The sequence below is a fragment of the Ursus arctos genome, unplaced genomic scaffold (assembly GCF_023065955.2).
Source record: "Ursus arctos isolate Adak ecotype North America unplaced genomic scaffold, UrsArc2.0 scaffold_29, whole genome shotgun sequence".
In the NCBI taxonomy this organism is placed as follows: Eukaryota; Metazoa; Chordata; class Mammalia; order Carnivora; family Ursidae; genus Ursus; species Ursus arctos.
The window spans coordinates 27,836,746-27,849,495 of NW_026622974.1; the positions used below are offsets into that span (position 1 = coordinate 27,836,746).

Sequence of the window (12,750 nt, forward strand, 5' to 3'; positions counted from 1 at the left end):
GGGGAGTTAGAGTCCACAGTCAACAAGTAAACCCTGTCCATCTGCCTCAGAAACAAACATGAGGTTCTTCCGCACTTTCCATCCCGTGGCAAATCCTTCCGCTCACACACCGTCATTGCTCAGCTGGACAACTCCAGTGGCCTCCTTTTAGAAAGCCTCTCTGCTTCTGTGTCCATTCCCCTTCAATACAGGCTCCACATATAATAAAAGGGATTTTTTTTTTTTTAAAGATTTTATTTACTTGTCCGAGAGAGAGCGGGGGAGCTGCAGGCAGAGGTAGAAGCAGGCTCCTCACTGAGCAAGGAGCCCCATGTGGGGCTCGATCCCAGAACACTGGGATCGTGACCCTAGCCGAAGGCAGATGCTTAACCGACTGAGCCACCCAGGCGTCCCAATAAAACGGATCTTTTGAAAATGTTAAAATCAGGTCACTTCCTTGCTTAAAATTCTGTAATGGGTTCTGCAGTGGGTGACCTGGCCTTGGCCTCCATCTCTCTCCTCACTGAGGCTGCCCTGTCTTGGCTCCCCCGTGGCTCCCCTTGGAGCACTCCCGGCTCCGGGGTACTTGAGGGCTTTAAGCTTGCTCTTCCTTCTCCTGGGATCCTCCCATGGCTGCTCCTTCTCATCATTTAGGTGGTGTTCCCCTCCAGTGGCCTTCCCTCCTTCCCACTTAGGAGCTCTCATTTATAGAACTCCATTTCATTTTCTTTACCACACTTCACGTTATTTAAAAGGATCTCGGTTACCTGTTATCTGTGTGTCTCCTGCACTAGAAGGGAAGCTCCGTGACAGTGGGGGCCGTGTTTAATCTTTTTGCTATCGTATCACTGTATAAGCACCGCCATAAATGCAGACTGGATGAATGAATTACTGTCGATATTCATTTCTTTGGGCCTCCGGTTCATCATCCTAATGTGGAGATTGGGCCCAGAACATCTCTCAAGTATTTCCACAATGCAGTGATTGTTAATAAACACTAAAGGTTCTGCCTGGCCTTGGCATTTTTTTGGGAATTAGGAAACGGGCCCGTGGTTTCAGCTCACCTTCTGAGCTGGCAAAGTGGCTCATGGAAGTCGACGCAATGGCACGCCCCCAAATACATCATTTCACCGGCTGAACTCAATTGTATTTCAGAGTCGTGGACAAAAGCTTCTTGGTATAATGATTTTCATTATGAAATCAGTGTCTCATTTCAGAGACTTTGTTTTTTCCTTTGCTATCACATTTGCCAAAGTCCTTTAAATATACTGTAGTTGTTTTTATTTTTTAAGAAATTAAAATGGCTTTGGCATGAGTCATGATTATATTATTTAAATGTCATTTATGAACAGGGCATTGTTTTACTTAAATCATGCTTGGCCCAGGAGCCTTGTAACCTAACCCATTGTTTTTTGGGTCAAAACAACAGCTACATCATTGAATAAAGTCTCTTTTGCTGTCAAAAAGAAAAATAGAACCGTAAAACGAAAACTGTTTCTGATAAGGACTGGAAATCCTGTTAGGGATTTAAACCACTTGTTTTCCTCAAATATGTAAAAATGGAACCTGTGGCTCCATTTTTCAAGTGAGACTCAGACCAAGACTAGTTGAAAACACATTATATATTTTTTCCCATTGAAATTAAAACAGGAGGAATGGGTTTCAGAATTCTGGTGCTGCTGTGGTCATCACAAGAATGGCTAGAGGCAATAGTGAAACTGCTGAAAAACTCAAAACCCGGGGAAGTAAGTTCTTACTTTCCATATTCCATATCGTACAGAGTAAGGACATTGATGATGACTCCTTCTCTTTTAGTACAGCAACTATTTTTGTCGGGTTTTTTACCGGAGGAAGTGAGTGATAGAGTCACAAGGAGCTGATTTTACTTCTTTCATTTATATGTAATTTTGACACTTGGGGTAAACGAAGTCAAATTATGTTCAGAATTTTTTCTGTGTGCTTCTATGAACAGTATTTTCATCTTTATTGTGACAAAAAATAAATATTTTACACTCATGGCTATTTCAAAGAAAATTCATGACCCAGGAAGTATATAGCTTGTCTGGCCCTTTATAAACAGCAACTCAGGGGTCATTATCCTGTCAGCCTCTTGACTTCTTCTGTATTTTAATTTTCAGAAGTGTCTCTTAATTCCTATTGTACTATTGCTTTCTAACTCAAGAGCTCTTCATAAAACTATGACCTTAGGGCAGTATTCTTATTTCCTCATAAACTTTTGGAGAAAACCATATTTTTGCCTTTTTCACCTATTATGAAAAGTCTCCAACTGAGGTGACTACACTTGTATGTTGAATTGTTGTACTGATAGTAAACATCACAGCCAAGTCAGCGGTGTCCTCTACTGCCTGTGGAACGGTTGATTTGCAGGAGAAGCAGCCGAGGGGTCTGTAACGATGCATGGCTGATTTAGGTGAGGAAGGCAACCTCACAGGGTATTCCCACTGGGAGAGTCATATAAGTTCCTCTGTCTGGGTTCTAATTCTCTCCTCTGTTTTGCTGTGGGAGCAGAGCTGGAGGTTTGGAGTCTCAGTTTCCCCTAAGCCAGCTCAAGAAATGCACTGCACAACTGGAGATCGTCTGTGAGTCCTCCCCCTCTTCTGGGCTGGCTGCCCCTGGTAGAGGAATGGTGCTAGTTGTTGATATTAATGAGGACTGTTGGAGGTCAGCCACTTGAGGGGTAATTTCCATAAGCACTGATCTCATCTGCATGATCTCATCTCTCTGGTTTTACAATAACTCACACTTGGAGCTGCAGTTGTTGACGTGATTTGGGGGCTTGGAAGCACATGGTCCTGTCTTTAGAAGCTGGTCCTTCTTACAGAAACACTTCCTATAGTGATGGTGGGTCATGAAAGCTTTCTCGTCTTCTTTCTCCTCTCCTCTTTACCCCTTTCCTCTCCTCTCTCTCCTGCCTTCCCCTCTCCTCCCCTCCTCTGTCAGATTGAGTTCACAGTTAAACTCTGCTATCTGGTGGATTTAGTCCTGAATTGGAAATTGAAGGAGAGTGTCTTGGACTCTTGCTAATTTCCTTTGTAAACACTTGAAAGCTTTTCTGCTTCTCTGTGAACCCTGACTGCCTCTGAAAGAGGAAGAGATTATATGCTGTGTTTTTTTCAAGGTTTATGAAAGCTAAAACATGTTGAAGTGAACTAGTGTTAATAACACCTATCATTTTTTTCTATTCTTGTTTGTTTTCTTTTTTGAATATGTAGAACATTAATACGCTTCCAAAAGTCCAACTTTATTCTAAAAGGTATATGCGAAGGGGTATCTCTCCCTCTTGTATCTCTTCTCCCAACCCCTTGTGGGTAACTTCATTAGTTTCTAGTTTCTTTCTCTCCCTCTCTCTGCAGAAATTAGCATATGTATATATATTTTCTTATTTCCTTGTTTTCTTACACAAAAGGTAGTATACTATACATACTCTTTTAGACTTTGCCTTTTTTACCTAACAGTGCATCCAGGAAATCACTCTGTATGAGTTCAGAGAGATATTCCTCATCTTTTTTCACAATTGCATAGACTCCACTGTGTGTGCATATTACAGTTTACTCAACCAGTTTCCAATTTGGGGGCAGTTAGGTAGTTCCAGTATTTTTGCAATTACAAATAATGCTGCAATGAATAATCTTACCATCTTCTGTATGCATGTTTTCGTATTGTTGGAGGATATCTTCAGGGTAGAATCTTAAAAGTGGGATTATTGGGTCAAAAGATATAGACACTCCCTTACACAGCAGTTGTACCTTTCTGAGTTCCCTCTAGCAATGAACAGGTATTGGTGTCCTTACAGCCTTCCCAACAGGATGAGTGGTCACACTTTTGAATCTTTGCTAACAGGATGGGTGAGAAATGTTATGTCAATGTAGTTTTAACCTGCATTTCACTTATTAAGAAGTTGAACGTTTTTCCATATATTGAAGTCCATCTCTGTTTTATTTGTGAAAATTTTCTTGTCTTTTGTCCATTTTCTTTTTGTAGGATTTTACTCTTTTTCTCTAAACTTAAAAGGTACTTTATATAAGTATATGTATAGCTATGTAGTGATAATATATATGTATATATATATAATTTGTATGTTAATATTAGGGACATTAGCCATTTATGTGTATGTGGCACATATTTTCTTCTAATTTGTCATCCTTTAACTTTGCTAATGTGTGTTTTGCCATGTAAAAGTTTAAAAGAATTTTTTGTGGTCCTATTTATTACATGTTTTCTTAAAAATTGGGTGTTAGAAAGCCTTTTCCCATGTCCGTGGTATGGAGGGATACCTCTTGTTTACTGAGGGCTTGCCATGTAAAAGGTGCTTGTGCTGAGGACTTCATACATGAACCACTGAAGGAGCTCTGTGAGTTAGCAGGAAACAGCAGCTTTAGAGACATAGACCTTGGCTATATCTGGTCATAGAAGTTCACTAGTTTCTGGCTTCAGTACCTGCCAGCTGTGTGATCTTGCTATCTCTAAATAGCATCTACATCCTAGAGTTGTGAGAATTACCTGAGTTCATACCTGAAAGGACTTTGAACTGTTCCTGACATATAGTCAGTGTTGGATCAAGACTGGATATTTAATTATTGTACCATAATATTTCAGTTTTTAAATTAAAGCAAAATTCTGACATCACCTAAATGTTGGTTCTATTTCTTTTACTGTAGGTCTTAAACATCACCATGAAACAGTGTCTTGCTTTTTACATGCTTTGTCTTATTGTACCTTAAATCAGATACTCAGATCTGGGGTTTCTGGGGAAGGGCTCAAGGAGGAAAGTTTGGGACATGGCAAGAGCAGATTAACGGTAACTTTAAACCATCAATGCTCATGTTCTGTTAAATATGAATTAATTACTTACAGTTATTAATGCTTCTAAAATGCGACATTCATAAAGTAAACTTTTTTTGTTCCTAGAGTTTACTAGGGATTGAATTCAACATTTTATAAATGCTTATGGAGGCCAGGCTGTCTGTGACCATGCCACAGAGTTCATACTGTGTGACGTCACCTGCGTGTAGTAGAATCGTGTAATTTTCAGAAAGAGTTCTTGGTTACCAGAGAAGCACTGATAATGCCTTGAGTTGGAAAAATTTTTGGCTCCTGCTTCTGCTTGCTTTCTAATGATAAATTATTGCTATTTTAATTTCATTTCTAGCAGCTTAGTTTGTGGTGGGTTGTTGGGTGACTCTTGTAGTGTTTGGTCTATGATTTCTCAGTCATTGGTCTTTGAGACCTGCATGCGTTGCTTTGTGAATATGAAACGCCTGCCTTATTTGCAGCCATTTATTTGCAAATATGAAACATCTGCTTTTATTAAAGCAGCTACATGAGCCTTAACCCCCTTCTCAGTTTACTTTTACAGTGAGACTTCATTACCACTGCTGCGTTCTTTGTGTGTGTGTGTGTGTGTGTGTGTGAGAATTTGGAATTGAGTGGTGCGTAAGCTGGTTGGTCCTTTGGTTTACCTCAGTTGGCCATCCCCCCAAAATTTTAAAGCAATTGTCTTAGATTATTTAGCAATTTCCCCCTTCTGTTGCTGGCCTAAAAATAGGAAATATTTTCTTTTCATTTTAGCCCTAAACTTTAATTATGATACTCTAGATAGTATTTTTCTTAGATAGCAAACAATTTTAGATGATTAAGCATGGAAACTATTGTAGTCAACACTGCAGAGTTAAATAAAACTTAGTCTTTAGTTTGGTTACTTTTAAATATTTTTATTAATTTGTTTAGTTAGAGCACGAGTTGGGAGAGGGGCATAGGGAGAGAGATCTTTTCTTTTTTTAAAGATTTTATTCATTTTTGAGGGGGAGAGAGAGAGGGGAAGAGAGCAGGAGGGGGAGGGTCAGAGGGAGAAGCAGACTCCCTGCTGAGCAGGGAGCCTGATGTGAGACTCGAACCTAGGACCCTGGGATCATGCCCTGAGCCGAAGGCAGGGCTTAACTGACTGAGCCACCCAGGCACCCTTTTTGTTTTGTTTTGTTTTTGTGCCAAAAGGTGATTTTACTGGGGCGCCTGGGTGGCTCAGTCGTTAAGCGTCTGCCTTCGGCTCAGGGCGTGATCCCGGCGTGATGGGATCGAGCCCCACATCAGGCTCCTCCGCTGGGAGCCTGCTTCTTCCTCTCCCACTCCCCCTGCTTGTGTTCCCTCTCTCGCTGGCTGTCTCTCTCTCTCGTCAAATAAATAAATAAAATCTTAAAAAAAAAAAGGTGATTTTATTAAAGCACGGGGACAGGACCCATGGGCAGAAAGAGCTGCTGCAGGGAGAGAGAATCTTAAGCAGACTCTGCACTGAGCGTGGAGCCCCACCCAGGGCTCAATCTCACGACCCTGAGATCATGACCTGAGCCAAAATCAAGAGTCAGACTGGTTTGCTTCCTTTTAACTGGCTAGAATTGTTGTCTCTGTTTTAGTATTCTTCTGAATTTAATTTGTTATTTTACAGTTCTTATTTTACACATTCTGCTTGAAAAGTCTTGGTGTTTAAAATTTCTCACAGCGCTTAATATAGAAAGTATTCAGAATTAGTTGCTGATTTGATATATTCTTTCCCATTCTTTGTTCATGTTTCCTTAATATGCAGTCATGATTAGAAACTTCCATTCATTTCAAGTTGTGATTACATTGATGATCTGTCTACTTTTGTGTCTTCAGGTTATCAGAGAGAACTTCTCTATCAGAGGGAAGATGGCTCCTTTAGTGCTTTTGGGAATGATGACCCTTCTGGGAGCACTTGGTAAGTGTGTTTTTGTTTTTGTTTCTTTAAAGATTTATTTATTTATTTGAGTGAGAGAGTGCGAGTGAGTGCGGGGAAGGGCAGAGGGAGAAGGAGAGAGAAACTTTAGCAGACTCCTTACTGAGCTTGGAGCCTGACTCAGGGCTTGATCTCAAGACCCCGAGATCCTGACCTGAGCTGAAACCAAGAGTCCGATGTTTATCTGACTGTGCCACCCAAGGGCCCCCACTTGGTAAGTGTTTTTACTAACAGAACAAATCTGTCATGAATGGGCTCTTATTAGGTCAAAATGGCCATGAGGTTGACAGACGTGTCCCTATGTATATAGGCTTGTAGGTTGCTTTTCTTATAGCCTGGCTTTAAAAGAGATTTTCCTTTTTAAATACAGTTTTAAAACACTAATAAGTAAAATGTTTTTATTTATTAAAGATAAGCTATAAATCTTTTTTTTTGTGGGAAAAGTAATAAAAATACTTTATGATGATGGTGCAGTTGACAAGAAAAACTGGTTAGAAATACTGAAATACTGAGTGATTGTGATACAGTTGTTTTTTTTGTTTTGTTTTTTTCTGAGAGACAGAGCATGCAAGCAGCGGATGAGGGGCAGAGGGAGAGGGAGAAGAGTGAATCTTAAGCAGGCTCCATGCCAAGTGCACATGGATGGGGCTCAATCTCATGATCCTGAGATCAGGAGTCAGTCATTTAACTGATCCACCCAGGCAGCCCGACGTAGTTCTTTTCTTAATCAGACATGATCAATACAAATTTTGTATTAACACAGTCAACATAATTTCTTTAAGGTTATTTTTTGTGAAAAACAGTGATGGAATTAAGTAATAAGCATCCAGATTTCTTCCAGAATGGAATCTCTGTGTGGCTGATTTTGGATGATTATTTTCTCTCTTTGCACTATTGTCAATTACACATTTCACCCAGAAGAAGATTGACTAACTGTAGCAGTCAGGTTAGACAAGGCACGCTGTGGTAACAACAATCCCCTAAAATCTCAGTAGCTTATTAACAAAAGCTTCTTTCTTGCTCATGCTGCATTTCTGCTGTGGGTCAGCGGGGGGCTCTGTAGTCCTTGCTCAGCTGCCAGCATCTCCCCAGGAGGCTCTAGGCTTACTGCAGCCTGGAAAGAGAAGGCTGGAGCATGCAACACTGGTAATCAGGTGCTTCAGCCCGGGTGCAACATGGCTTCTCACTTTATCATTATCAGAGCTAGTCACATGGCCATGCTTAACTTCAAAAGGGTGAAGAAGTGAATTTCTCTGCATACTCAAAAGGGGATCAGATATTACTGAATACTAGTAATATTTATCACACCTAAACATTTCATAGGATGAGATGTATCTGCTTCAAATTTTCTTTTGGCCTGTGTCAGGATATAGATCCATAAATAGAAAGGTTTCAGTGTTTTATTGCTTGATGATCTTTTCACCTAAATATTTATTGTTCTGTAGCAGGCATTGGCAAACTTCTTCTGTAAAGGCTCATATAGTAAATATGTTAGGCATTTGCAGGCCACAGAGAGTCTCTGTTGCATGTTGTTTCCTCTCCCCTTCCTTCTCTGTCTTTCCTTCCTTCCTTCCTTCCTTCCTTCCTTCCTTCCTTCCTTCCTTCCTTCCTTCCTTCTTTCGTTCTCCCTTTAGAAATCATTCTCAGGTGGTGGGTGATGGAAGGGAGACTCATGTAAACAGACCCTGGGCTGGATTTGGCACAAGGACCAGATTTGGCCCAGACAGATTTGTTTCATAGGCTGTAATTTTCTGACTCCTGTCTTATCGGGGAGAAAATATCCGTTTTCTCTAGTTAAGAGTACTACAGTTTGACTGTGAACTATATATACTTCATCCGTGGCTTCAGGGCCGAGCCGAGTGTGTAATGGGATCTTCCTTGGTAAATACCTAGAACACTCCAAAGATGATGACCTTGGACAATTTAATTCTCAGCTTATGAAATAGTGGGGGGGGGGTGGAATTAGGTGATTTCTAAGTTCCTTTCCAAATCTGATATTTTGGGAGTTGACCTGGAATTTCTTGGCCATATTCAAGTGGAATTCAAGCTAGGCTGAGATGTTTATGTTGTCTTTTTGTTGCCTTTCTTCCCTTTGTTCCTTCTTCAGTGATTATCTTTTTGTGAATCTTGTGATGGGGGAAAATATTGTTATTGTTGGTGTTTTCTTGCTCAGTGTTATTTAGAGGACTTTCTAAAGTATATTTTATGTAATTTTTCTCCCTATTAACCTAGGTTGTCAGCTTTTGTCTTAAGATGTTTCCTTGAAGCTGATCCCTACATAGATATTGATCAGAATGTGTTACACAGAACGTATACTTGGCTCAAAGGGCGTCAAAAATCCAATGGTGAATTTTGGGAGCCAGGAAGAGTGATCCATAGTGAGCTTCAAGGTGGCAATAAAAGTCCAGTAATGCTTACAGCTTATATTGTGACTTCTCTCCTGGGATATAAAAAGTATCAGGTATTTAATCTTTAATTTAATAAATGGTGGGTGGGAAATCACAAGGAAGGTAGGTCTTGATGAGTCAAGAATGTGTTTGGAAATTTAAGAGTTTTGCAATTTTACATCACATTTGAAGTCTGAATTCGTGCACCTTTTTGCTTTGCATTTATGGCCATATTCTAAAATCTGAGAATGAAATATGAACCCACTCTTTCCAAATAACTCAGAATGCTTTCTTATATAAATGTTGTTGTACTGCTATTGGTAAGATAAATCAATACATATTTTCTCATTGGAAAGGTCCATTTCTTAGGGGACTAAGAAAATTCTTTTGAATTGGGGAATGCATTCTAGAACGTTTAGGTTGTGAAGGATTTTTTTTTAAATTTCTAAACTATCATGGAGCAATTACAATGTCTGCTAATTTAGTGCAAAGTGTCTGCTAATTTAGTGCAAAGTATACCCACACTCTAAAAATCATGTTAAATGGGCATGGATGTCTGGATGAGAATGAGTATGCATGGAAAGTTATGCTAATGAACTTAATTTTGCTCCAGAGCTGTTTCAGTGATTGATGCCTTTACTGCTTTAATGGCAACTACATTTCACATGATCGAAAACAGCCATTCTTGATAGTAAGTTCCTCCTGTTTCCCTAGTCCAGTACTAGGCATGTGGAAAATAAACTTTCCCCTGACCTTAGAGCTTTAACACCTGAGATCAGATATGAATAATATTTTTCTCAAATTTGCTCTCATCTGAGTTCATGACATTCAATGGTAGAAACATTGGCAAAAGTTCTACTTTTTATTTCTTATTCCTTCTTGGGAGTGGTGCCTATTTACTCATAAAAACTGAAAAAGCAGTGTTTTCTTTTTTTTTTTTAAACCTTTTTTAATCTTTTCTTTCTTTTTATTTAAATTCCAGGTAGTTAACATACAGTGTAGTATTAGTTTCAGGTGTACAACGTAGTGATTCAGCACTTCCATACATCACCCAGTGCTCATCACAAGTGCCCTCCTTAATCCCCATCACCGATTTAACCCATCCTCCCACCCTCTTCCCCTCTGGTAACCATCAGTTTGTTCTCTGTAGTTACGAGTCTGTATCTTGGTTTGCCTCTCTCTTCCCCCCCCTTTGTTCATTTGTTTTATTTCTTAAATTCCACATCTGAGTGAAATCATATGGTATTTGTCTTTCTCTGACTTACTTCACTTAAGCATAAGACGTTCTAGCTCCATCCATGTCATGGTAAATGGCAAGATTCCCTTCTATTTTATGGCTGAGTAACATTCCATTGTGTACACATACGCATATCTTCTTATCCACTCATCAGTCAAAGGACACTTGGGCTGCTTCCATATCTTGGCTATTGTAGACAACATTGCTGTAAACATCAGGGTGCATGTATCCTTTTGGATTAATATTTTTGTGTTCTTAGTACAATTGCTGAATTAGGGTAGCTCTAGCTGTATTAGTTTGCATTCCCAGCAACAGGCATGGGAATGCCTTTCTCCATATCCTCACCAACACCTTTGTTTCTTGTGTTGTTGATTTTAGCCATTCTGACAGGTGTGAGGTGATATCTCATTGTAATTTTAATTTGCATTTCCTTGATGATCAGTTATGTTGAGCATCTTTTCGTATGTTTGTTGGACATCTGTATGTTTTCTTTGGAACGATGTTTATTCATGTCCTCTGCCCATTTTTTTTTTTTTTTTACAGATTTATTTATTTATTTGAGAGAGAGAGCATGCGAACAGGGGGAGGGACAGAGGGAGAGGGAGAGAATCCTTAAGCAGACTCCCCACTGAGCCCAGAGCCCTAGGCGGGGCCTAATCCCAGGACCCCAAGATCATGACCTGGGCCAAAATCAAGAGCTGGACACTCAAGCAACTGAGGCATCCAGGCACCGCTCCCATTTTTTTTTTTTTGAAGATTTTTTATTTTTAAGTAATCTCTATACCTAGTGTGCAGCTTGAACTCACAACCCTGAGATCAGGAGTTCACGTTCCATGACCAAGCCAGGAAGGTGCCCCTCTTCTGCCTGTTTTTAATGGGATTATTTGGTTTTTGGGTATTGAGTTGAGTCAGTTCTTTATATATTTTGAATACTACCCTTTATCAGATATGTCATTTGCAAATATCTTCTCCCATTCAGTAGGTTGCCTTTTAGTTTTGTTGATTCTTTCCTTCACTGTGCAGAAGCTTTTTATTTTGATGTAGTCTCAATAGTTTATTTTTGCTTTTGTTTCCCTTGCCTCAGGAAACATATATAGAAAGAAGTTGCTATGGCCGACATCAAAGAGGTTACTGCCTATGTTCTCTTTTAGGATTTTTATGGTTTCAGGTCTCACATTTAGGTCTTTAATCCATTTTGAATTTATTTTTGTGTATGATGTAAGAAAGTGGTCCAGTTTCATTCTTTTACATGTTGCTGTCCAGTTTTCCCAACAGTGTTTGTTGAAGAGACTGTCTTTTTCCTATTGGATATTCTTTCCTGCTTTGTTGAAGATTAATTGACCATGTAGTTGTTGGTTCGTTTCTGGGATTTGTATTCTGTTCTATTGATCTGTGTGTCTATCTTTGTGCCGGTACCATACTGTTTTGATTACTACTGTTTTGTGATATAACTTGAAGTCTGGAATTGTGATGCCTTCAGCTTTGCTTTTGTTTTTCAAGACTGCTTTGGCTATTCGGGGTCTTTTGTGGTTCCATACAAATCTTAGGCTTGTTTGTTATAGCTCTGTGAAAAATGCTGTTGGTATTTTGATAGGGATTGCACTAAATGTGTAGATTGCTTTGGGAAGTATAGACATTTTTAACAATATTTGTTCTTCCCCTCCATGTGAGTATGGAATGTCTTTTCCACTTCTTTGTGTTCTCTTCAGTTTCTTTCATCAGTGTTTTATAGTTTACAGAGTACAGGTTTTTCATCTCTTTGGGTAGGTTTATTCCTAGGTATCTTCTTATTTTTGGTGCAGTTTTCAATAGACATAATTCCTTCATTTTTCTTTCAAAAGCAGCATTATTTTCAAAATGAATAGCAAATCTTTAAATGTCAGTGATCATCATCGAGTCCCATTGCCTAGGACAAAATAAGGTGCTTAAACAGACACTGAAATTATTTTTTGAATGAATGTTTAAAAATACTTTTTGTTTAAATGTGTGGTAATGGGTTATTTTGCATGGTAAAATATATGTGTGTGTTTTTTTCAAGCCTAATATTGATGTGCAAGAGTCTATCAACTTTTTGGAGTCTGAATTTAATAGAGGCATTTCAGACAATTATACTCTAGCTCTTATAACTTATGCGCTGTCATCTGTGGGGAGCCCTAAAGCCAAGGAAGCTTTGAATATGCTGACCCGGAGAGCAGAACAAGAAGGTAATGCATGGGGTCATTTGAGATTGTTAGACTGCTATGCATTAGGAAATATACAAATTATGTGAGAAAGTTTTGTAAGCCAGATATGACGTTGATAGCATTTCCCTCTTCTGAATGGGATGATAAATGAAATGCAGATGAGATCAGATGAGTCTGACATGGCTGCTTCTGCTT

General features: G+C 39.3%; 1 protein-coding gene across 1 annotated transcript in view; it reads left to right on the forward strand.

Moving 5' to 3' along the window:
* Nucleotides 1–12,750, forward strand: part of CD109 (CD109 molecule) — a 129,171-nt gene that overhangs the window by 96,979 nt on the left and 19,442 nt on the right. Inside the window, exons 24-26 of the mRNA XM_026507073.4 lie at nucleotides 6,649–6,730; nucleotides 8,981–9,209; nucleotides 12,411–12,576. Of these exons, the coding sequence (XP_026362858.2) occupies nucleotides 6,649–6,730; nucleotides 8,981–9,209; nucleotides 12,411–12,576 (477 nt within the window). The remainder of the gene's footprint in view (nucleotides 1–6,648; nucleotides 6,731–8,980; nucleotides 9,210–12,410; nucleotides 12,577–12,750) is intronic.